This window comes from Choloepus didactylus, chromosome 14, assembly GCF_015220235.1.
Source record: "Choloepus didactylus isolate mChoDid1 chromosome 14, mChoDid1.pri, whole genome shotgun sequence".
NCBI lineage: Eukaryota > Metazoa > Chordata > Mammalia > Pilosa > Megalonychidae > Choloepus > Choloepus didactylus.
Window position 1 is genome coordinate 56,567,245 of NC_051320.1, and position 27,159 is coordinate 56,594,403.

The 27,159-nt window shown below is 41.0% G+C and overlaps 1 protein-coding gene across 5 annotated transcripts in view; it reads right to left on the reverse strand.

Annotated features, from left to right (window-relative positions):
- Window positions 1-25,850, reverse strand: part of SNX31 (sorting nexin 31) — a 100,778-nt gene extending 74,928 nt beyond the window's left edge. For 4 of the 5 annotated variants that reach the window (XM_037803259.1, XM_037803258.1, XM_037803257.1 and 1 more), the window contains exons 1-3: window positions 25,638-25,850; window positions 25,449-25,523; window positions 12,197-12,311 (exon numbers count right to left, since the gene is read on the reverse strand). In XM_037803259.1, coding sequence (XP_037659187.1) covers window positions 12,197-12,311; window positions 25,449-25,523; window positions 25,638-25,703 — 256 coding nt within the window. In that variant the 5' untranslated portion in view covers window positions 25,704-25,850. The remainder of the gene's footprint in view (window positions 1-12,196; window positions 12,312-25,448; window positions 25,524-25,637) is intronic. The other variant, XM_037803260.1, reaches the window with a different exon arrangement.
- Between the last annotated feature and the right edge of the window lie 1,309 nt (window positions 25,851-27,159).

Consider the following 27,159-nt stretch of genomic DNA (forward strand, 5'->3'; position numbering starts at 1 on the left):
CAAAACAAACCAACATGCCTTTCCAAATAAACGGCATTCCCTCTTTTCTGAGGGATAATTTCAGGGAAATAAACAAAAGCCCTTGACTTATTTTCTGGCATATCTGTGGTATATATGCAAAATGACCTTACAATCACTAGTGTGGATTCTTGGGGAGGGGGACAGCTGTTGAGGAGTCATCCAATTAGCATCTACAACTATTAAGTATCAGGTACTGGGCTAAGCACTTTGTAGATTTTAGCTCATTTACTCTTCACAACAAACCCTGAGGTAAATATCTCCATTTTATAGATTAAAAGAAAAGAAATGAGGCTCAGAGAAGGTCAGTGACTTGCCCAAGGTCACACAGCCTATAAGGAGAAAAGCTGGGCTTTGACCCTAGGTCTGATTCTGGAGCCCATGCTCTTAGTCACGACAAAAGCTGCACTACCTCCCTAATTTACCTTGTCAGAGAGAAGAGCAGAGCCAAACTGCTGGGCACAATTGAACAAATGGCACCATCTAACAGATATATTATTGAGCCTCTCAGATAGCATCACTGTCATTTTCATTATTTTTTTTTTCTGTTACTGATCGTCAACTTCTTGACAATTCATTTTGTTCTCTGCAATGGCTCACTGGTAAACAAGCCACACAAAAAGAAATTTCCATCACTGCATATTGGTCTACATCTTTTTTAACGGCTGCAGTGTTTTATTATGAGAATGGATCACAACAAGGGTGGTCACATAATGGACTTTTCCTTGTTTCTATCCTTTGTAACTACAAACAACTGAAACAAATGCCCATAACCATATGCTCTGTATTCACATGTCAATACACCTATTGTGTGATTCCATGAAGAGGTGCCACTGGATCAAAGTATAAGGGCATTTCAACTAGGTATTACCAAACTGCACACCAAGGAGCCATATCAAGTCTTCAAATGGTTTTTCAGTTCTATTTAATTTCTTGAAAACAGAAAACATTCATATAGCTAAAAAAAATAAAAAAAACAACCAATACATATAAAAATGTATTCAGTGAAAATTTACCTTCCCCCTTCCCTATCCCCTGGCCACTCAGTTCTTGCCCCAAACCTTTGTAATCACTGTTATTCCTTCTTTAGACCCTTCCAGAGAGTTTTTTTTTTTAAAAAAGCTCATACAAGAATGCCTACTTGACCAAAAGGGGGAAACGAAATGAAACAAAATAAAGTTTCCTGAATCCTATGGTGGGCAATGTCCATGAACAACTGTACAAATACTAGAAATCACTTCCATGAACCAGAAGAAATGTATGACAATACAATTAGAAGTTAATAATAGAGGGGCATATAGGGAAGAACTATATACCTATTACAAACTATATACTACAGTTGGTAGTATTTCAACATTTTTTCATAAACAGTAACAAATGTACTATATCAATACTATGAGTCAACAATTGAGGGGAGTTGGTTAGGGATAGGGGAGGATTAGAGTTTCCCTTTCTTTTTTTCTTTTTTCATCTTTCACTTTATTTCTTGTCTGGAGTAATGAAAAGTTTCTAAAAATTGAACAAAAATTAAATGTGATGGATGCACAGCTGTATGAGGGTACCCAAGGGCAAGTGATTGTACACTTTGGATCTCTGGATAATTGTACAGTATCTGAACAATCTCAATAAAAATGAAAATAAATAAACAAATAAATAAATAAAGTTTCAGCGGCTAAGAGATTTCAAATGAGTCGAGAGATCATTCTGGAGGTTATTCTTATGCATTATAAAGATATTCCTTTTTAGTTTCTAGTGTTTAAAATAGCTAGAAGGAAATACCTGAATCTGTTGAACTGTGATCCAGTAGACTTTATTCTTTATAATTGCATAACTATACACGTGAACTATATCACGTGACCGTGTGATTGTGAAAACCTTGTGACTGACACTCCCTTTAACCAGTGTATGGGCAGATGAGTAACAAAATAAAGACAAAGAATATATATATATATATATATATACACACACACACACATATAATGGGGGGATATGGAGTATGGGACGTTTAGGGTGTTCTTTTCTATTTTTATTTTTTTCTTTATTTTGGAGTAATGAAAATGTTTTGAAATTGATTGTGGTGATGAATGCACAACTATATGATGATACTGTGAGCCACTGAATGTATACTTGGATGGATTATATGGTGTGTGAATATATCTCAATAAAATTTCATTTAAAAAAAGCTAATACAAGCAAATGAACGTGTACTCTCTCTCTCCTTATACAAATGGAATTTATAATACACATATATCCTGTGTCTTGCCTTTTTCAGTTAGCAAGATAACTTGGAGATCTTTCCATATCAATAAAGAAAGGGCATCCTCACTTTTATAGCTGCATAATATTTCACTGAATTAATGTACCATGATTTATTTGAATAGTTCCTCACTGATGGAAATGTAGGTGGTTTCCAATTATTTGCTATTACAAACAATGCTACAATCAATAATCTATCCATACATCCCAATATATTCATAACAGGAAAAAGGTGCAGAATGGCATGTAAAGAAAAGAGAGGTGAAGGCATGTAATTAGAAATATGCAAGTGTATGCCTAGAGTACCTTCATCCCAGAGAATATTAGCAATAAAATCCTCTGGGGTGCTGAAACTGCGAGACCACAGGTCAGAGGTAAGAGGGGGCTTACCTTTTACTGAATATCTAAAAAAAAAACTATGTGTTCATCTTTTAAAATTTTTTTCATTTTTAAGAGAACTCTATCCATTCAAAAAACCAATGCAGTTTTCTGCAGCTTGGTGAAACATCCCTATTACCTGCTTTTAGTAGGAAAAAAATGCATGGGCATACTGTGAGAACTCTAGCCACTTTGCATTTAGAATTATTATGAATCTTTGTCTTTTTATGTTTATATCCTGACTCCTCACCTAGATTGTAGAAATAGTAGTAGTGGTAGCATCTACTGTTTATTGGGTATTTACTATGTGCTAAGAACTATATCTCATTTATCCTTATAATCATCCTATCAGATGGCTATCATTATCCCCAGTGTATAGATGAGGACGCCAGGATTCACATTTTCCCATGGTCATAGCAAGTTAATGGCAGAACCAGAATGAGCATTACATTAGGCTACGAGTTCTGTGACAGTAAAAGCCATCGGTGCCTTGCCCCCACCATATCCCGGCACCTAGGCTCACGGCAGGCACAAAAAAACATCTTCGATCTCATCCACTACCATAGTGCAGAAATCCTCTGCATGTTCTTGCCAGCTGCAGCCTTGAGTTAATTTGGTTTTATATATGCATTCAGATGAAAATGTGCCAGTCTTTTTATGTATGGATGATTCGGTTTTATCCACTTCAACAAACAAAAGGACAATAATTGTGTCTCCCACCACTACTTCCAAACACACATACAACTACAAGGGCAAGGGTAGGACAGACATAAGTCAGGTTACACTCCACCCTTTTAGTATGTGTGAGCCAAATGTCCCATGGGCCCCCTTAACCTGTAGGTCCTAGGAAGACTCTTTTTCATTCCTATCCTCAAATCTGTTCTTTCTAAGCTGTTACCAGAGCATGGTCATTGCAAGCCTTTGACTATATAGCACTGGCCTCCCTCTGATTTGGATGAAAACACCTTCCTGCTCTTTTATTTTTGGCGGGCAGTTGAGGGGGTAGGTTTTAGAAAGTCTTGAGTAGAGAAAGAGAGAGCAAGGGATTATACACTGCTCCTGGTTTTTACCATAGGCCTCTCTTTCCTAGACAACTCATCCTACCCCCAACCCTCACCGACCTCCTGTCCAACAGCAATGTCTAAACACCAATTATGAACTGAGTTCAAGTTCTTTTTCATGGGACTCCAGGGACAGTGTAATGTTCCAAAACAATCATTAGGGTAGAGATGGGGGTGCCTAACGCTCCATGCCAAAATATCCCACCCCAAACAATATACTCAAATGCTTCCTTTGCAGTTGCTGCAAAGGTCTGCATCCTAATTCAAGAATTGCCTTTTAAGGGGTGGTGTGATGTCTTCTAAATGACATGTTCTGGTATTTCTTCAAGTTTTACTCCCAGAAACACGTACTTGTACACAACATCCAGTGCCCAGGGGAGTCCTCTCCCAGCACAAGTAACTGGGTACAATGGGACTCAAAAACTCCTCTTGGGGAAGGTCTGCTGCTAGCCAGTTTCCCCTTCGGAGAGGAATCCTCGAGTGCTGGTGGTACTTTCCACATGCCATGGGCCACAGTGTTCAAAAGTTTGGGCTCCAGACCCAGGCTGCCCAGATTCCAGTCCCAGCTCTGCCACCTACACACCTACGAACCCTGGGCAAACTGCTCCAACTCTCTGTGCTTCAGTTTCCTCGTCTGTCAAATGGTTATCATAACCATTTGTTTTTGTGAGGATTAAATGAGCTAATATAGGTTAAATGTGAAGAAGAGTCAACCACTGACGTTGTTACCATGTTTGCCATGAGCATAGTGATTAATATTCTTATTCCCTCACTTGTGGGGCCCCTGGTTACCCCCGAGATTCCATGGGGAATGGAAGTGCCACTCCTCCTCTCCATCGGGCTCACTACCCGCTCCCCTGTTCTATTTCTGAAGAAGCCAGAAGAAGAGCTCTAGAGCCTGGCCTGGGGCAGAGCTCTCTTTCTCTGCCTGGCTGCCCCCAACCCTACCCCGCCACTGGGCTCAGAAGCATCAGGCAGCCTTTCCCATAGTTCTGCCCTGCAGTCAATTCTCTGGGGAGTCACGGAGTGGATCTGAAGCATTCGTACCCGTATACTGACCTCTCTGACCCTCAGCACCGAGGCTGGGCCTGGCCCACCTGGCTGACTTCCTCCTTCACCTACGTTTGGCCATGTTTCCTTCACGGGCCCTGCTGTCTCTTCCCATCATTAGGCTCTACCAGGTTCCCACCGCCTCCATCAGACATGACTGCACGGGGGTGAAGTCTCTGTCCATGGAGCTTCTCAAACCCAAACAAATCCCAGGATGAAGTCAGAAACCTCTGTTTCCTGAACATTTGGATTTGAGCCCAGAACAGTGGATGAAATGCAAGGGTTGAGAAGGGTTGGCCCAACTCCCCAAAGCAGTTTTTAACATCTTAATTCCAGCAGGATACACAAGCTACCTTGATATGGAAAAAGACCAAGTCCAGAAAAATGATCCTTTAAGTACTGTGATCATCTCTGAAAAGGCCAAATGTTAAGGGAGCATTTCCTTAAGACTTGAGAAAAAAAATGAAAATGAAAATTCAAAACATGTTACATTTTGAGCTAAAAAGAGCTCATTCCATAGATTTAAAAAGGAGTACATTCTCCATTACAGAAAACAAAGAGAAAATAGCTGCCATCTAGAATTTATTTACCATGTTTAAAAAACACAGCCATGAAAAATAACAAGGTAAATCTATAATTGCTGACGTAGAATGATTGCTACAATATATATTTAGAGAGGGAAAAAATAACACACAGAAGGAAAAAATCTTTTTCTTTTGCTGTGAAGGGCATTAGTGAAATAGATGGTGAAGTTTGAATAAGGCCTCTAGTTAGATAACATTAAATCAATGCTAATTTCCTGATTTTCATAACTACACTGTAGTTAAATAAGAAAAAGTCCTTGATCTTAGGAAAGACACAAAGAAGTATTTTTGGGCAAAGTGATTTATGTCTACAATACTCACAAGTGTGTCTGTACACATGCACACATACACACACACAAGAAAGAGAATGATAAAGCATATGTGAAATGTTAATTTTTATTTATTTTTGCAACTTTTATTTTTGCAACTTTTCTATAAGTCTGAAATTACTTCAAAATAAAAAATGTTAAAAGTCAGGGTACATATGGCTGAGAGATTCCAAATGGAGTTGAGAGGTCACTCTGGTGGACATTCTTATGCACTATATAGATAACACCTCTTAGGCTTTAATGCATTGCAATAGCTGGAAGTAAATACCTGAAACTACCAAACTCCAACCCAGCAGTCTGGACTCCTGAAGACAATTATATAATAATGTAGATTACAAGGGGTGACAGTGTGATTGTGAAGACCTTGTGGATCACACCCCCTTTATCTAGTGTATGGATGAGTGGAGGAATGGGGATAAAAACTAAAGGACAAATGGGGTGGGATGGGGGGATGATTTGGGTGTTTTTTTTCACTTTTATTTTTTATTCTTGTTCTGGTTCTTTCTGATGTAAGGAAAATGTTCAGAGATAGATTGTGGTGATGAACGCATAACTATGTTATCATACTGTGGACAGTGGATTGTATATCATGGATGATTGTATGGTGTGTGAATGTATTTCAATAAAACTGAATTTAATAAAAAAAAAATGATTGGAAAAAAAAAAAAAAAAAGTCAGGGTACATAAAAGTCTGTATCGTAAAACCCAATGTGGGATCAAGAGGATGAGGGAGGGGTATATGTATATATACAAATAAGCACAGAGATCATTTCTGAGGAATACGCAAGATGCTACCAGTAGTAGTTACTCCTGAGGGCCTGAAGTCGGAGGGAAACTTATCTTTTATTATATACTCTACAGCACAATTTATATTTTTAAAAATCTTATATGTGGGGCAGGCAAGATGGCGGCATAGGGAGATGTGGAATTTAGTTAGTCCCCTAGAGCAACTAGTAAATAGCCAGGAACAACTAGAACATAGTCTGAAACAACTGATGGGGGACATCCATGGCTGGACAGCATCATACACCAGCCTGGAATGGGTGGAACGGCTGAGATCACAGCATAGAACTGTAAGTAAAGCTCCTCAAACTGTGGAGCTGGCACCCCTCCCCACCAGCATGGCAGATTGAGTTGCAAAACTTCACTATGGGAAAAAGAAGCACTCCCTGCTGGGAGCAAGGAGATGTAGCTCAACCAAGCTCCAACTGTGGTTTTTAATTAACACATTTGGGCTACTGAATACATGCTATGAGAACAGATAAACTCAGAGCAAGCAAGAAAGGAATCCAGAGGTTTATCATGGCAGAAAGGAGGCAGGGCTGATAGAAAAAAAAAAAACATAAATAAATAAAACAAAGGCTTTTGGAGTCTGCTGAACTCAGAATACTGGAAAAGGGCTGTGTCCCAAGAAAAGGGGCACAGAGAACCAAGTACCAACTGCAGTTCTTGTCTGGTGAACGGGAGGGATGGGGACTGGCTCCGAAAAGGGGACTTCTTGCTTTTTCCCTTTTTTCTCTTTCTCTCATTCTAAATATCTCGTTAGAGATTTTCAATTGTAAGAAAAGGGGGGATGGCAGGGTCCAGCTCAAGTGGTGGCCTTCCCTCAGAGAACTCAGACCCCAAGGCCTGGGGTGGGGGGTGGGGGCAAGAAAAAAAAAAAAAACAGGAACAGCTTAAGCTCGGCTTCTGATACCCTCGGTTCCTGGCTGGGACAGGGTACACTGAGAATTAAATATACCATACCCCTTTACACTGGTGGGGAACTGTGGGCTGACAAGCACCACCTGCTGGGCAGGATAGGAAAAGCACAGAGTCTAGAAGCCTCACAAGAAAGTCTGACAATCTGCTCGGTCTCACAATCAGGGAAACCTGATACTGAATACAGCGTCCTCCTGAGACCTGGGTCCATCTGGTCTAGGAAAATCTGATTGGGGTAATCAAGGAAACCAGATGCCTAGACAACAAAAAGTTATGAATCACACTAGGAAAAACAAAGATGTGGCCCAGTCAAAAGAACAAATTTACACTTCAAATGAGATACAGGAGTTGAAACACCTAATTAAAGATCTTCAAACAAATATGTTAAATCAATTCAAAAGTCAAATTAACAAGTTGAAAGAAGATATGGCAAAAGAGATGAAGGACATAAGAAGACACTGGACAAACAAGGAATAACTCGAAAGTTTGAAAAAAACAATCGGCAGAGCTTATGGAATGAAAGGCACAATAGAAGAGATGAAAAACACAATGGAGAAATACAACAGCAAATTTGAAGAGGAAGAAAAAAAGATTCATCAACTGGAGAATAGGACATCTGAAATCTTACACAAAAGAACAGATAGGAAAAAGAATGGAAAATAGGAGCAGTGTCTCAGGGAGCTGAATGATAACATGAATGAATATACATCATGGGTGTCCCAGAAGGGAAAAGGGGCAGAAAGAATAATGGAGGAAATAGTCACTGAAAATTTCCCATTTGTTATGAAAGATGTAAAATTACAGATCCAAGAAGCACAGCACACCCCAAACAGAATAGATCCAAATAGACCTACCCAAGACACTTAATAATCACATTATCAAATGTCAAAGACAAAGAGAGAATTCTGAAAGTAGGAAGAGAAAAGTGATCCATCACATACAAAGGAAGTTTGATAAGAATATGTGTGTATTTCTCAGTAGAAACTATGGAGGTGAGAAGGTAATGGTGTGATATGTTTTAGATACTGAAAGAGAAAAACTGCCAACCAAGAATTCTATATCCTATAAAACTGTCCTTCAAAAATGTTGAAGAGTTTAAAATATTTTCAGACAAACAGACACTAAGAGAATCTGTGAACAAGATACCTGCTCTACAGGAAATACTAAAGGGAGCACTACAGGTAGATAGGAAAAGACAGGAGAGAGGTTTGGAAAAGAGTGTAGAAATGAAGACTATCAGTAAGAGCAAAAAGAGAGAGGAAAAAATAAAAATAAAACAAGATGTGACATATAAAATCTAAAAGACAAAATGGTAGACAGTAGATATTAGGTTGAGTGAAATTAGCCAGAAACAAAAGGACGGATACTGTATGGTCTCACTAATATGGACTAACACTGATGAGTGAAATTTGAGAGTTGAGAACACAGGCAATCAGGAGATAGAAAGAGGTTAGAGACCGGGCATTTGATGCTGAAGGAGTACAGAAAGTTCAACAGGATTGACTGTATAGATCCAGAAGTGGAATGGATAGCATAATAGTGTGTGATGGTAACACAATACTGTAAATACTCTGAACCAAGATGGGTGTGAGCATGGTTGAAAGAGAAAGGCTAAGGGCATGTATGATACCAGAAGGAAAGATAGTAAAGACTGGTATTGTATAACTCAGCGAAACCTAGAGTGGAAAATGATGGTGATTAAATGTACAAATATAAGAATGCTTTTAAATGAGGGAGAACAAATGAATGTCAACATTGCAAGGTGCTGAAAACTGGATGGCATAGGGAAAAAAATACAATCAATGCACTCAAGTCTATAGTTAATGGTAACATTGTAAGATGTTTCCATTAATTGTAACAAAGGCAATACACCAAAGTTGAATGTCTATAACGGGGATACAAGGGAGTGATAAGGAATTCTTGGTGGTGGTGACGTTGTCTGACCTTTTCAATGTATTTTATTTTTACTTTTCTTCTATCTTCTGTATTTTTATTCTTCATTTTTTTTCCTCCTTTTCCTCTTTCCTTGGAGAAGAGATAGAAATGTCCTCATATAGATTGTGGTGGTGAATGTTTAATGCATAATTATGTGGTTATACTGGGAATCACTGTTTACTTAGGGTAGATTGTATGGCGTGTGAATAAAACTGTTAAAAAAACAGAGGGATACAAGTGCTGGAGAAAGCGTGGAGAGAGAGATACCTATCCCCTGTTGGTAGGGAAGTAGAATGGCACAGCCCAGCTGGAGGGCAGTGTGGTGGTTCCACAGGAAGCTAACTATGGGGCTGCCATATAGTCCTGCAACCCTGATAATGGATATGTACTTGCAAGAACTGAGAGCAGGGACATGAGTGGACATTGCACACTGGTGTTTCTGGCAGCCAAATTCATGATTCACAATGGATGGAGGTGGCCTAAGCATACATCAACTGATAAATGGAATGGTGAAGTGGTGCATACATACAATGGAATACTGAGCAATGGCAAGAAGAAACGAAGTTGTGAGGTATGCAACTAGGTGAATGGACCTTGAGGACTGTATGTTTAGTGAAATAAGCCAGAATCAAAAAGACAAATACTATAACACCTCACTAATATGTACTAACTATAATGTGCATATGCTAAGAATTGAATCTGAGAGCATAGGTTATCAGGGGTAGGCTTATGGTAAAGGTTCCTAGATTGTAAGTTCTTACAGCAGCCACATCTATTCATGAGTTGTAGTGGTTTTATCTATATTCTGTGATGCTGAGCTGTTTGTGTATAACTTGGTCAGTCCCTGCAACTTCGGGTATCTGTGTGACACCTGAGACTCAGAGCCAGAGTTCAGCAGCTATGAATGTCAGCATTACCCCATACAGAAAATGTTAAAGAAGCTGAAAAAGAGATCAGACATCAATTAGAGATAGGAACAAAATGGACTTGATTAGAACTAAGGTAAACCAGACTAAAGGGTAAAGGATGATATTGACTGTGTTTTAAAACCTCAACTTCTGTGTGAGACCAAAGGAAGTGATGTTTATTTGGTGCAATATCTATACTTTCTGTAGCACACTATAAAATTTAACTTGTATGGTCAGTTTATTCAAATACCATAATTACACAGAACCTTGAATAGGGGGTGATATCTGGTTGGTTTGTACAGGTTAGTGTGAAGCCCCAATACATCCCAGAGTAATTTGGGCAGAGAGTAAGGAGAATTTGCAGGGCCCCCTTGAGGGCCTGGGGAAAATGTGGAAACATTAAACTTCCCCACTGAGGAATTCCTGATATTCTCACAAGCACTGGGGACTATTTTTGTAGTAGGCCAAGTCCTTGATCTTGGGGCTTTCCCTTAAGAAACTTGTTACTACAAAGGAGAGGCTAAGCCTACTGATAATTGTGCCTAAGAGTCACTCTGAGAGAAGCTCTTTTGTTGCTCAGATGTGGCCTGTCTCTCTCTAAACCTATTCGGCAGGTAAACTCACTGCCCTCGCCCACTACGTGAGACCTGACTTCCATGGATGAGCCTGGACCTGGCATTGTGGGATTGAGAAAGGCTTCCTGACCAAAAGGGGGAAGAGAAATGAAACAAAATAAAGTTTCAGTGGCTGAGAGATCTCAGATGGAGTCGAGAGGTCATTCTGGAGGTTATTCTTATACATTACATAGATATCCCTTTTTAGTTTTTTGTGTACTAGAATAACTAGAAGGAAATACCTGAAATTGTTGAACTGCAAGCCAGTATCCTTGATTCTTGAAGATAATCATATAACTATATAGCTTATACGGTGTGACTGAGTGACTGTGAAAACCTTGTGGCTCATACTCCATTTATCCAGTGTATGGACAGATGAGTAGGAAAAAGGGGGACAAAAAGTAAATGAATAATAAGGGGGAAGGAGTGTGAGATGTTTGGGTTGCTCTTTCTTCCTTTTATTTTTATTCTTATTTTTTTGGAGTAATGAAAATGTTAAAAAAATTGATTGTGGTGATGACTGCACAACTATGTGGTGATGCTGTGAACAACTGATACTGTGAACACTTTGGGTGACTGTATGGTATGTGAATATATGTCAATAAAATTGCATTTGAAAAAATATAAATTACGTACAATACTGTTTTTTTATTTTAAAAACTGTTTAAATATTTTAAAGCCAGTTTTGCTATTTTCCCCAGTCTTCTCTTTTCTGGGAGAGCTTAATCTTGCCAACCATAGATCTGCAGTCCACAGCATTTTCAGGCCCCAGGAAAGGGGTGTGGACAGTTGAACTGCAAAGCTCACAGGGGCCAGAGCAGGCCTCCGAGATGCTATATGCAGGACGTGCTCCCTAAACATTGGATGAGGCTTGGAATGGAGGCATGACCCCTGGCACTAGCAGTACATATCTCTGATATCTCCCAAGAGCTTTCATTTAAACAGTTCCTCTCATCAATTCATTCAGTATTAATCCAGGTATTGTTTCTTTGACTACCACAAACAACGCCAACATACAGCCGCAGACACATCTGAACATAAAGTATTTTATAACGTGAATACAAAGACAGCATATTGTATGATTCCATTTATATAAAATGTCCAGAGTGGGCAAATCTATAAAAACAAAGTTTTTATAGTGGCTGCCAGGAGCTGCTGGGGGGGGGGGGCGGAAATAGGGGTGACTGCTAATGTATGAGGTTTCTTTTGGGATGATGAAAACATTCTAAATTTAGATTATGGCAATGGATGCACAATTCCGTAAATACACTAAAAAACATTAAATTGTACACTTTACGTTGATGAATTTTATATCTCAATAAACTGTTTAAAGAAAAGAACCACCAAAAACCAAATACATACCATTTTGCAAATACTGTTCCAACTGGTCCCTCCTCTCATCAGCCATGGACGTGGTCATTGCAAGGTAGTACTTTGGTGGAAAGGGAGGAAGGCAATTTCCAAAGACTCGCCTCAGCTGAAAGATCCAGAAAACACACAGTTAAGGTGAATGAGCCTCCAATTACCAAATCAAATCTCACCCAAGCACTTTATTTAAAATTAACCTTTTCTGCTGGCCAAAAAGAGAAAGTAGACAATAATTTGATTTTCATAAGGAGGAATCTAATTCAGTATATCTTTCTAGATATACTAATAGACATTTCACAGGCCAGCAACGTCCAAGTTTGGTAGATTTCAGGGTGTATTTTTATTCTTCATTTGTTTTACAAGATTGCCCACTGCTCACACCATACAATATTTCTTTAACTCATTTCACATTAGAAGTGATGGTATCAATGATTAGGAATTTAATTCCCCAACCCCATACTACCTCCACTAAATCTGAACTTCATAGGGAAATGTTTATAGATGGGCTATCCAATACAGAAGCCACATGAGGGTACCGAGCACTGAAATGTGGTTAGTCTGAATTGAGATGTGCTGTTAAGTGTTATAAATAGAAGCCAGATTTTAAAGACTTAGAAGAAAGAAAAGGGAATGTAACATATCTCACTGATTTTTTTTTTACATGTTAAAATGATAATATTTTGGATATAATGGATTAAATTTAAAATGTTACTAAAATTAATTGTTTCTTCTTACTCTTTTTAATGTGGCTACCAGAAAATTTAAAATTACATATGCATCTTGCATTATATTTCAAGACAGTGCTGGTTGACAGAATACCTATAAGGCTGAGATATGATCTCAGTAGAAACCCTGTCAGCCCCTTAACTCCCACCCACCCACATATCAGCTAATATCATGGCAGTAACTATTTATAAGTAAGCTAAATAGTGGATACACGGAAAAATAACTTTTAAATTAAGATAACCAAAAAGCACATGTTCCCTCATCCCAGGCCTACAGGTACAATGGCAGATTGAAGATAAGGCACAGCATCATTCCCTTAAAATAGGAAAAAGAAAATGACTCAGAAACCCAGTCAGCTTTTAACACAGTATCCCTGGAGCAAGAGGGCTAAAACCCTTACTATCACAACAGTCAGTAGTTAAAAGAAAATTAAAGCACATCTAAGAGAAATGAGGCTGCAAACAGGTAACAGTTTTAATTCCATGACCTTTGTCAGAAGTACAACGTGTATTTGGCAAGTATTTACTGAGCACAGGCCCCAACTTGAAAACATATGGAGAGTCTAACCACTTCTCTCCCCCTTCCCTGCTATCACCCAGGTCCAAGTCACCGTCACCTCTTTTCTAGATTACTGTAGTAGCCTTGTGACAGGTCTTTCTGCTTCTCTTCCCATTCAGTCTATTCCTAACACAGTATCTAAGATGAAATTTTTAAAACCGTAAGTCAGATCATGCCATTTCCCTGCTCAAAATCTTCCCATGCTTTCCCATTTCAAGTAAAGGCCAAAATTCTTATAACGGCCAACAACTGCACCATTCAATATGGTGGCCATTGGTCACATGTTACTACTTAAATTTAAACTTAAACTAATTTAAATGAAATAAAATTTAAAATTCAGTTCCAGAGTGTTCACTTAAGATGTGGCTAGTTTCTACTGAATTGGACAAAGCAGATAAGAACATTTGCATCAGCACGTAAAATTCCACTGGACAGCTCTGGTCTAACACCTTGAAAGGTTATAAATTATTTGTGTGTGGGCAGGATGCAGCTCCCTGATGCATTTTGTTTGGTCTGCTAGGTTGTTGTTTGTTTTACAGAAAATTTGATTTTGATACCAACATTTATTTTTGTGATTTCAAGTTTTCAAAACTTACATTCTAGAGAGAATACAAAATGGTATAGCCACTCTAGAAGACGTTTAGTAATTTCTTACAAAGCTAAATATAGTCTTACCTTTCAATCCAGAAATTGCTCTCCTAAGGCATTTACCCAAATGATTTGAAAACTTATGTCCACACAAAAACTTGCATGCAAATGTGTATGGCAGCTTTATTAATAGCCACCAAAAAGTAAAAGCAACCAAGATATCCTTCAATAGGTGAATGGCTAAACAAACAGTGGAACAGCCATACAATGGAATATTATTCAGAGATAAAGAGAAATGAGCTAGCAAACTACAAAATGCATGAATGAATCTTAAATGCATATTAAAAGCATATTTAAGATTAAATGCTAAGTGAAAAAAGCCACCCTGAAAGGCTATATATTATATGATATCAATTATATGGCGTTCAGGAAAAGGAAAACTATGGACACAATAAAAAGATCAGGCATCTCCGGGGCTTCAGAGGTGGCAGGGTTGAGTAGGTGAAGTACAGGGGATTTTTAGGGCAGTGGAACTATTCTCTATACTGTAATTGTGGATACATGACACTGCGTTTGTCAAAACCAAATTAACTTTATAACACAACCTAATGTATGCAAATTATTTTAAAAATCATTAGGAAGTCAGGAGACCTCAAGATGGAATACAGAATGTGAGAACACACTCTAACTGCATTACAAAGGTATGAAACAACCTCACTGAACTGGGTAGGAGGAAAAGGTGCTAACTTAAGTAACTCTGGAAATTAGTGGAGTCTGTAAAACTAAAGGCAAAAGAAACCCCATGGGGGTACAGGTTAACAATTCTGACACAGCTCTTTGTGCATGCAGAATTGAGCAACTAAGTACATGCAAATGGTGGGAGCCAGGTTTCTCACTGTTGGAGTGGGAGTTTACAGATAAGCAAGGGGAGGAGACTAGAAAGATCCCATGTAATAATGGATTAGAATTGAAGACATCAGTACAAACCCATGTTTAGCTGAATATAGATACAGATGGTTACATATGGACATATTTATAGATGTGTACATATGCAGGTTAGTATGCAGGCATATATTTCTTTGCTCTGTCAGCTGAGAGGGGTTAGAAGCAATGGTACCCCAGTAGCAATAAACATGCACCTAGTACCTGGATCTTAGTTCCTAACATCATTCTCCAATTAAAAAAAAAAAATCACTACTCCTTGGAGAAATGGCTAATTATAAGAATGGGGCAGGAAAAACACACGATGAGCCTGGAGCATACTGTAGTGCCAAAAAGTTCAGAAAGTGCTCAAACAACAAAACCCCACAGTGTTGGGGGTATGTCAAAGGGACACAGAAGCCAACTGAAAGAGCTCCCAATGGCCAAAGCTGGAAAAACCTGAGGAACAAAATAAAGTAGTATTGGATTTATAATCCAAAGTGTAAAATAAACATCCTTGAGTCCAAACTGATATACATAAGTAATTGAATAAATAAATAAATGAGTAGAAGAGACAAATCTTCCATGCAAAAGAATTCCAAGTATTTTATGTAGATACTCATCCCTCAAGGAGGGAGCATAAAACCCCACTCCTTAAGTATGGGCTGCACATAGTGACTTCCTTCCAAAGAGTACAGTATGGGAAGGTGGAGAGTAACTGCATGGTGGAGAAACCTGACAAACACTAAGTCAGGGGATCAAGGTCAGCATCAGCAATGGTTAAGTCACGTTGATAACATGTACCCTTGCTACGATGTGATAAGAATGGCACTTTGTCTATGTGGTCTTCCTCCTCTAAACTCATAACATCAATCTAATCATGAGAAAAACATCAGAAAAATTCCAATTGAGAGTCATCCTACAAAATACCTGACCACTACTCTTCAAACTGTTAAGTTAATAAAAACAATGAAACTCTAAAAGAAACTGTGTAACCAAGAGGAGCCTAAGGAGACATGGCCACAAAACGCAGTATCCCGGATGGGATCTTGGAACAGAAAAAGGACCTTGGGGAGAGACTAATGAAATCTGAATAAAGTACAGGTATTAACTTTAGTTAATAATAATGTATCACTACTGGAAGATATTAAATGATAGGGGAAATTGGGTTTGGGTATATGGGAAACTCTGCACTGTCCTCCCAAATTTCCTGTAAATCTAAAACTATTCTAAAAAATTTTTATTAAAAAAAGAAAACAACTTACGTTTCAGCTTTTCTGGAAAATAAAAAGATTTGGAATCACTGGGCTCACATCCCCTAAGGCAACAGTCCCTCTTTAGAGGAGCAGTTAAGCAGTTCTCACCACTTCTCATAGCCTCCTGCCTGATGCACGTCTCTCATTTAAATTACTTGCCTGACCCCTGGAGCCATTTAAGTTTGCAATCTCTCGTCTAAGCCTAGTAGTATAAATATTTTATGATGACAATTCTGTCTCTTTTAAACTTAAGTAAATTTTTCAGGCATGGCAGAGACTGTCAGCAGGCATCCCAGACAGGGCTGCTCAAACAACCTGGGATTTTCACACCCATCTCTGCTAAGGCTGTTAAGTAGAAGCAGAAATTTGTCTTCTTTGCATGCAATTATTTCTTGATTAACTGATTAAGTGATCTTTAAAAGGCAATTGTCTTCCTTGACATGTGTTCATAAACATCGCAGATGCTCTCAAATTGGTTTTAATCACAGTAGACTTGAGCCAGCAGGGCTGCCTGGGATATCCATCTGCAGGAGAGCTTCTTGGAGAAGCGCCTACCCTGAGGCCAAGAGCTGAGGAAAATGTCAACAGGATTAAGGTTCTAATGCCTATCACAGAGCAAAAACCCTCCCAGCAGGTTTTACAACCTGAGCTGACTTTCAAAGAATTTCTTCGCTCCCTTCCATAACAGAGCAGGAAGATAAACATAGTGAACAGACTAGTTAAGCCTGCCAAAAGTTAATCACCAACTCCACAAGTTCAACTCTAAACTAAAAAAGAATCTATTCTATAGCTCTGAGATAGCACATAGTTTACTATCAGAACCATCAGCACATAGAGGATTATCTGCTGCTACAGTTTAGCCTCTCTCTCTTTCAACAACTACTTAAAGAGATCAAAAAGAAAACATACTCTTCTGACCTTTTATTTGAGGTATTTTTGTTTTGGAAGACCATGCTCTGATAATACATATTTTCAATCCCAATACAATGTCCTGCACCCACTCCTCCACTGTGCAGTTCTGCGTTTACAGGTGAAGAGGACTTCACCGGCCTGTTGAAATCAGCACCTCCTTCCCCCATCCCACTGCATTCACAGCCCCCCAGACCTATCCAAGAGTGGTCATCAGCCATGGCAAGTGGAATCACAAACACTGTGGCCCTTCTACAGACTTTCTTACATTGACTGATTATCTCACCTTCCCAAGTGCCCTGAATCACCAGATAAAGAGCCACAGCTCAAAGCAGTCTGGGCTGTGGCACCTACTACCAAAGAGCATTAGCCTGGAACTTGATGTATTATCCCATTTGTTCCTCAAAACCACCCTGTGTGGTGGATCATCATCGCCATCCTTGTCCACATGGTCACCCTTCTGCCGGGACAGTGGAGTAACCCGAGGAGGCTCAGGGAGATGAAGTGACTCAGACCAGAGTCCATCAGCCAATGAGTAGCAGAACTTGGGCTCAGTCCTTTCACTATCATCACCATCTTCTCCATCAAATCTGAGCATCTAGTATGGTGGGATTTATGCTGGTATTCTATACCCAGAGCCATCATTCATTCCTTCCTTTAAATATTTGCGTTTTGCTCTTAAATAATCAGGAGAGACAAAATATACATACAAAAAGGAACATGACAAGGTCTAAACATGAAGTGGCACAGTAATTAGAGAAAAGCATCTCGTGCAAACAAGGGGGAGCTCCCAGAGGAGACGGGGCTTGAGATGGGCCTAGAAAAAGGGCTGAACACTAACAAGTAGGCCAGAAACCAGGGGTCTTCCCAGGCAAGGGAAGTGTGCCAGGAAGACATAATACATGGACCAGCCTGTTAGGAACAGAGGGCTTGAATGGGGAAAGAGGGGACATCAGGTCAGAGGGGAAAAAGAGCCAGGCTGGGCGAGGACAGCTGGATCAGGAGAACTGAGCCAGTGTGTATGGGCTCCCACAGCCCTTGCCTCCCACCGCAGGTCCTCTGCAAGCTTCCCTGGCTTGCCCCATTGCCATGTCTGATGCTGGCAGAGTATTTGCAAAGAGGCAAGCCTCCTGCTCATACAGCCCAGTTTCACTTACACAGGATGGCCTCATCTTTAACACCTGACCAAAATGAACCAGTGAAATGTGTCCTTTACAGATATCTTTAAATCTAATTAGGGTGGTGGTGCAGGAGAGGAGGGGCAAACAAAACCGAAGGCACAGAAAGAAGTCGGTCAATTCACAGGGCAGAGAGACGGCCATACTCAGCAGCTGAGGGGAAGGTGCCGGAGCCTTTTAAGGGGGCAGGCTGCAGGTGACCACTCTGAGAGCGCAGCTCACAGCCAACCTCGTGGAAACACCATCACCTCTCCCCAGGTCCTCACAAGCCTTAGCGCTCCACATACCATGGCTGAGATAGAGACCAGAGGCCACCTTACCTGGGCCAGGTGCTTCTCCTCAATATGAGTTATCCAAAACACAAAATACAAATCCAGCTTTCAAAGCCAAAAAGCACATGTGCTAAAACCATAGTCTTCACTAAATTTTAACACAGTGCATGGCATGATAGGAACATGGCAAATATTTCTAAAGTAAATGAATAAATCAGTTAATTCTATAAAAATGAAATTATTATTCTATTGGGATACAGAACTTCCCAGGAACTTCTGAGCAGTTTCAGTTTCCTCAATGGAATAGGAGAAATAAAAACTAGGTTCTTAGAGTTGCCAGATAAAATAGAGGACACCCAGTTAAGCATATATTAATATTGCATGGGGCATACTTATACTAAATAATTGTTGCTTACCTCAAATTCAATTTAACTGGGTGCCCTGTGTTTTTGTTTGATAAATCTGGCAACCTTACTCAGACTCTTAGTATAAAATGGGGTGACCATCATTGCATTATCGACCCTCACCCAGGGGATTGCTGGGCAGCTCAAATAAAATCCTTGCCTGGAACTCTGGTGACAGAAAGCAGATCTGTGGTTGCTTGGGGCTAGGCAGCAGGAAGGCATCGAAGGCAAAGGAGACAAGGGAACTTTTAAAAGGAGAGAACTGTTTCCTATCTTGATTATGGTGGTGATAAATATACCAAAATTCATCAGACTTAACACCTAAAGTTGGGGAATTTTATTATAGGTAAATAAACTTCAGGAACAACAAAAAAAGAGACTGCATAGAAGTGCTCTGTGAATTTTAAGCAATTTCTAATTTCATTTTCTGTATTCTATTATTTACATTATAGTCAAAAAAGAAAGGCAAGAGGATCACACCTAAGTAATTAAAAAATGTAATAAACGCATATTCATTTGGGACTCAATCATTTGGATCATTAATTATTTTACTGATACAATTTTTTTTGTCAATTTTAGTAAAAAACAGAAAAAAAAACACCACACATAATGCAGTGGGTCAGAGCAGTTCTGGAGATGGATTCCTGGCTCCAACACTTACTAGCAGGATGACTTTGGGCAAGCTGTGCTTCACTTCTCTCTTGTTCAATGGAGCTAATTATAATCCTAGCATATAGGACTATTGTCAAAATTAAACAAGTTTCTACATGTAAAGCACTTGACATAGATCTTAGCAAATAGAAACTGCTCAATTGATAGTTCTTGTTTTAAAATAATAATAGATACCAATAGCCACCTAAAGTCTAAATAGCTTCTTTTCAGTTGATCCATTAGTTCTTTGATTTTGGCTCTTTCTTCCTTTTTAATATATGCATTTAGTGCTATAAATTTCCCCCTCAGTACTCCTTGTCCTGCATCCCATAGGTTTTGGTATGTTGTGTTCTCATTTTCATTCGTCTCTATATATTTAGCAATTTCTCTTGCTATTTCTTCTTTAACCCACTGATTGTTTAGGAGTGTGTTGTTTAACCTCCAGGTATTTGTGAATTTTCTAAGTCTCTGATGGTTATTGACTTCTAATTGTATTCCATTGTGGTCAGAGAATGTGCTTTGAATAATTTCAATCTTTTTAAATTTATTGAGGCTTGTTTTATGTCCCAGCATATGATCTATTCTGGAGAAAGTCCCATGAGCACTAGAGAAGTATGTGTATCCTGGTGATTTGGGATGTAATGTTCTATATATGTCTGTTAAATCTAATTCATTTATCAGATTGTTTAGGTTTTCAATTTCCTTATTGGTCTTCTGTCTGGTTGATCTATCTATAGGAGAGAGTGATGTATTGAAGTCTCCCACAATTATTGTGGAAACATCAATTGCTTCCTTTAGTTTTGCCAGTGTTTCTCTCATGTATTTTGTGGCACCATAACTGGGTGCATAAACATTTATGATTGTTATTTCTTCTTGTTGAATTGCCCCTTTTATTAGTATGTAGTGACCTTCTTTGTCTCTCAAAACATCCCTGCATTTAAAGTCTATTTTATCTGAGTTTAATATTGCTACACCTGCTTTCTTTTGGCTGTAGCTTGCATGAAATATCTTTTTCCATCCTTTCACACTTTCAATTTCTTTGTGTCCCTGTGTCTAAGATGAGTCTCTTGTATGCAGCACATTGATGGTTCATTTTTTTTTATCCACTCTGCAAATCTATACCTTTTAATTGGATTAGTTTAATCCATTTACATTCAACGTTATAACCGTGAAGGCATTTCTTGAATCAGTCATCTTATCCTTTAGTTTATGGTTGTCATATATATTTTTCCCTCTCTCTATTAATATCCTTTAATGTACCCATACCGAATCTCTTTAGTACTGAACCTTTCTCCATGTCTCTCTCTCCTTTCTTTGTTTCTCTGTCTGTAGGGCTCCCTTTAGTATCTCCAGTAGGGCAGGCCTCTTGTTAGCAAACTCTCTCAGCATTTGTTTGTCTGTGAAAAATTTAAGCTCTCTCTCAAATTTGAAGGAGAGCTTTGCTGGATAAAGTATTCTTGGTTGGAAATTTTTCTCTCTCAGAATTTCATATATGTCATGCCACTGCCTTCTCGCCTCCATGGTGGCTGCTGAGTAGTCACTACTTAGTCTTATGCTGTTTCCTTTGTATGTGGTGAATTGCTTTTCTCTTGCTGCTTTCAGAACTTGCTCCTTCTCTTCCGTATTTGACAGTGTGATCAGAATATGTCTCGGAGTGGGTTTATTTGGATTTTTCTATTTGGAGTTCGCTGGGCATTTATGATTTGTGTATTTATGGTGTATAGAAGATTTGGGAAGTTTTCCCCAACAATTTCTTTGAATACTCTTCCTAGACCTTTACCCTTTTCTTCCCCTTCTGGAACACCAATGAGTCTTATATTTGGACGTTTTATATTATCTATCAAATCCCTGAGGTCCATTTTGATTTTTTTGATTTTTTTCCCCATTCTTTCTTTTGTGCTTTCATTTTCCATTCTGTCATCCTCCAGGTCACTGATTCGTTGTTCAGCTTCCTCTAGTCTTGTACTATGAGTGTCCAGAATCTTTTTAATTTGGTCAGCAGTTTCTTTAATTTCCATAAGATCATCTGTTTTTTTATTTAGTCTTGCAATGTCTTCTTTATCCTCTTCTAGGGTCTTCTTGGTGTCCTTTATATACTGTTCCATGCTCTTCTTGATGTCCTTTATATCCCGTGCCATGGTCTCATTGTTCATCTTTAGTTCTTTAATTAGTTACTCTAAGTACTGTATTTCTTCTGATCTTTTGATTTGGGTGCTTGGGCTTGGGTTATCCATATCGTCTTGTTTTTTCATATGCTTTAAAATTTTCTGTTGTTTTTGGCCTCTTGGCATTTGCTTAACTTAGTAGGGTTCTTTTAGGATTTGTAGACCAATTGAAATCCTTATCTCTAATTTGTCAGGTCTACAGATTCATGGAGTACACTTTCTGTGACTGACCAGCAGGTGGCGTCCACGAGCCACCTGTTCCCCTCAAGGCAGTTCTCCCCCACTTTGCCTCTGTGGTGAGTGGGGGAGTGAGTCTTGTGGGGTCCAATTGGTGTACCAAGCTTGCGTGTGTAGTTGGTGTTGCCCGCCCTGTATATGGGGTGTGTGTCTGGGCAGTCAGGGAGGGGGGGCGGCTCTAACAATCAAATCTCCCTGGCGTTCCTGGAGTTTTAAAGCTGCTGCAATAGTCTAATCCTTCAGTTCAGTCCTGCCAGAGTTTGTCTCTGCCACTGACCCACAAGTCCTTGGTACTGGCGTGTGGCCCCTGAGACTTGTGAATGGTTCCCTCTTCCAGGCCTTGCACCCCCTGGTCCTCTGTTGAGGGATGACTGTGCTATGTCACAGGTGAGTGCCGTCCCCCCAGAGTGGTTCTGGGCTGCCGGTCTGTGTAGGGAGGCTCCCAGTCTGCTGAAATGATGTCTGAATGGGGCTTGTTAATTCCCACTGCTCGACCTTCCCAAGTCTGGGACAACCAGCTGAGGTTGCAGGGAAGGCTAATGTCCACGCCCAATTTTGTGGTATATGCGTGTTATTTGAAGCACTTCCGTCACACTGGGTTGTCTGGGGCAGCTCTGGGCTCTGGGGCTGGTGATGGGCAGGAGTGCTTCCTGTCCACCAGGATGATGGCTGTGAGTAGACACCCCCCTTTTCTTGGGAAGTTGTGGTGTTTAGTGAATTTTCTCAGCCACTGGATTATTGCCTTTTGTCTCAGAGCTCTCAGTTCTGCTCTTGTCTTGATCTGCCCAAATTGCAAGTCTTTGAGGCTTTCTGTATTGGGCTTCTTAGAGTAATTGTTTTAGAAAACGAAAAAAAGATAAAAAAAAAAAAGGGCCCTCCCAGCAGATCTAATGTGTTATTAAAATGCTAAGAGACAAAGCAATTAGGGCTATTAAGCAAAGATCCAGGGGGCAGAGAGATCAGTTTTTCTTTGGGTTTTGCAAATGAGCCTGCAGGGCCTGAGCTCTGCCCTTCCCCTTTCTATGTTCACCAGAACTCCAAAAAGCATCTGCTTTTATTTTTGGGTTTGTCTTGCTGTTTTTTTGCTATGCCTGTCTCCTCTCTGCTGGGCTGGCTGCTCTCAGATTCTCTGGTGTCTGGTCTCAGTCTATCTATGGTTGGAGTTTGGATCAGTAGAATGAGTTTCCAATAAGAGCTGCCACTGCAGTTCTCCCTTCTCCTTCCCGGCGCTGACGGCCCCTCCTTCCACGGGACTGAGCCTAGCAGGGAGGGGCACAGGTCCCCTGGCTGCAAAAACTTACAGATTTCGCTGATCTCAGCAGTTCCACGTTTTCATGAGTGTTGTATGAAGTATGCCCGAAGTCAGATTGCTCTGCAGTGTCCAGTCCACGCAGTTCCTGGCTTTCTACCTACTTTCCTGGAGGAGTAACTAAAACATACACCTCACCAATCCACCATCTTGACCCGCCTCTAAACAGCTTCTTTAAAATGAAATTTTTCATATAGAAAGGGGGAAATCTTAGCAAATAGAAACTGCTCAATCCATAGTTCCTGTCTTAAAATAATAGATACCAATAGCCACCTAAATTCTAAATCACTTATTTAAAATGAAGTTTTTCATATAGAAAAGGGGAAAACCATAAGCATAAAGTTAAGGAAGTTGGAAACTGGACAAACAAAATCCCAGGCAAATATCAAGTCTTCAGTAACATCTGTTGTATACCCCACTGTATGTCACTGGGCAGTGGCAGTTCAGTCAAGGCCCCCTGCAGTGAATAACAAATGGTCCCCACCCCCACCCACCCCCTGCCCCATGGCTTCCCAAACAGAAGATCAAGCATAGAGGTTAACTCACTTTATGTCTGCTCTGGCTCTGCTAGGATTTGATACATTGGTTAAGGAGGGCCAGATTCAGAAATTCTTCAAGTCTCTGAGTCAGCAAATATTTTTCGAGCATTTATTATGTGCCAGGCTCTGTGAGAAACTGGTCCTTAAGGGTCACCAGAAGCCTGTGAGGCTGATGTCCACAACCACCTACTTGGTTATTATTTCTGATGAGAAAATTGAAAGCCAGAGAAGAGAGGTGAGCTGACCAGCCGGGAAGTAAGCAGGTCCACACACTCCCTGCTGCTTCCTGCTTTTCCCCTGATGATGGCTACCTCCCACTCACACCTCACATTACAGGAAGAGGGGTGAGGACAGGAGATGATACCCTGACTTCCTCCTCCAAATGTCTCCACTTCCTCTTCCTTCAGGATCCCCATTCTGCCTGCCTCTAGGGTCCTCACAACTCCCCAAACATGTTTCAGTCTCAGGTAGCTTCTCCTCTTTTGGAGGTCTGGATCCATGCCCTTCAATCGTTTGACCATAGTTCCTGAGCACCCACTAGTTCTCAAGGACTGTGCCAGGTGCTAGTACTACAGAGACAACCATACAAATTAACTAGCAATCACATTACAACTCTCTCTTGTGACCCCAAAGACATTCAATCAAATCCTGAAAATGGACTTTTCCAATGCACCTTGATATTGGAAAACCAAACAAAGGGGTTCATCAACAGAAGATGGTTAAATAAAACTAGGTGTATCTACTCACTAGAAACTTAGAGATGGTCTGAACGGACTCTCCCCAACATGTTCACAGCTGTTGCCTCTTGGCAAGTTTTTTTCTGTCTTCTCTATACTTTTCTGCTCTAACCCATTTTGAAGACTTATAACACCTCTTTATGAGAACAACAAAACCCAACAGAACAGACACATAAATCAGTCTGCCTCCCTGAGAAAACACCATTAGCGGAGTGGAAAACGATAATGGGGAATGGCCTTCTGTCTTAATAAGTCATCCGTTTCCTGGGTTTCAAGCCTGCCAGTACTTGAAGCCTATGAATATGGTAGTTTGAAAACAAATAAAAAGACCCACCTTTTAAAAGGGGGTAAGCTTAAGAAACTGTGGAGAGAAAGATTAAATATCCATATACAAGATTCCTGAGACTAGCATGGAAAGGGGCCACCCTGGTGGGCTTGCTCGTTTTGAACGAGGCCATTGTCTTGGGAACAGCAGGAGCCAGCACCACGCTGGCACCACGCTGGCACCCCGCTGGCTGGTGGAGATCGTCAGGCTTGAAAGAGGTTGGGATAATCATCTGCTTCCTGTTCCTCGTCTCACAGTTGCAGATGATTAAGAGTACAACATGCATGTATTGCACTTTGTGCCAAGGAATTCACAATTAATCCTTCCTATGACTCTGTTTCACAGACTAGGAGCCTGAGACCCCCGAAAGGTCGAGTGTCTGGCCAGAGTCTCACCGTCAGAACCCCCTGGGTGCACTCTTCCCCATCCGCCTCAGGTGCACGGGCTGGTACTCGCCCCCGACCCGCTCACCTGTTCGTTCCAACGATGAAGTTGGCTGTAGCGCACCCTACAGAAGAGGAACCCGTCCAGGTACACGGAGTACAGCTGCAAATACACAAAACACCCCGTTCCTGGTGGGCCAAGGGAGTGGGTGAGCTCCCGCCTCCACATCGTCCCTGGCCCCTTCCCTGCCCAGCCCGACCCGGGCCCCTGGCGCACCACGTAGCGCCCCCCCAGCGTATCGGGCCGCTGCTGGGACACCGGGATGCAGAAGTGCATCTTCATGGCTAGGGCGGCGGCCCGGGAGCAGCGCTGGGAACCCGACCTGCGACCGCGGCGTGGCTCTGCGCGGCTCTGAGCCAGCTGGCGGTGGGCGCAGCGAGGCCGGGCACGCCGCGCGGGGCAGGGCCCTGAGTCCGCTCCCCCTGGCCGGGGGCGCCGCCCCGCCTCCAGCGGCGCAGCAGTCGGTCCGGGTTAGGTGGGGGGCGGAGCGCGTTTACCACCGCCTCTAGCAGCGTCCCCGCCCGCAAACAGCCTAGCGGCCGAGGCGGGAATTCCAGGGCAGAGAGAGACCCCTGGCAGCGCGGAGCCTTCCTCCGGCCAGGGGTTTTCACCCTCGAGTTTGTGGACTCCTGGCGGCTCCTTGATGGAAAAGTGTGCGCGCGCCTGTGCGTGCGTGCGTATTTGTGTGCCCGCATATGGAGGAGTAGAATTCTGGGAAGAAGGTCAAGGGCTTTCCTCAGATTTTCAGAGGACTTTTTGAACCCTCAAAAGTTCAGAATCGTTGCTCCGCTCGCATACCTGTGCTGTATACATGCCAAACGAGTAGTTCAGCAACTACTACCCCACCCCACCATCTCAGGGTTAGGTTATTCGCCCCGGGGTGCGGGTGGGGGCGGCGCAGCCGAGGAGAAACCTGCCTTCTCAAGGCTCCACTCCGAGGCCCAATTCTGATCTCTGCCGCTTGCTGAATGTCCAGACCCACTTCCAAAGTATGGAGAGAGAGGGAGAGAGAGAGAGAATATCAATAACTTTCAGACCCAGTACCAAACTCAAACTGTTGACATTTTCATTTTCTCCAAGCAGGTGTCCAATGGAATTGAAAAAAGTTTATGTCCCATAACAGGCCAATTCTGCCTGCAGGGCTCTATGAATTAAGACTTCTATAAAATATATAAATCCAGTAATTATCCTGACAGGCAAGATTATATAAGGTGCTGTTTTTGTGTTAATACGTGTTAAATGTAACAATTAAGGTATGTCATATTTGTAACCCTGCCTTGGTCTTTTTTAAAACTTTTTGTTGTTATTGTTAATATACCAGAAACCTTAGAAAATGGAAGTAGCTTGGACCTTTCCTGATCTCCCAGTAGCCTTGGTTTCAAATATGTGCTGGCCCCCAGGTAGCTGGGCTCAACTACACACTTTTCTCCCTGGACTAACCATCCCAAATTCTTTCAACAGTCTCCCATTTTTAGTTCCTGTGAAAAATAATCCTCCTAATGCTCTTATTTTACTTATACCAGAAGAGAATTCCTCCCCATTTGCCCTGGTCGCTGAGGGCCCGTTCCCCAGCAGGCTCTGTGTGGATTGCATGATCCTTCCCTCCTACAATCCCCCCATAACTCTCCCAGGTAAATATTAAGAGCAATATCCTGCAAATGACAAAACAGGCCCAGAGAGTAGAGTACATTTTTCAAGAGCACAGAGCACTTTCTCATAGTTTATTTACAGTAGTAGA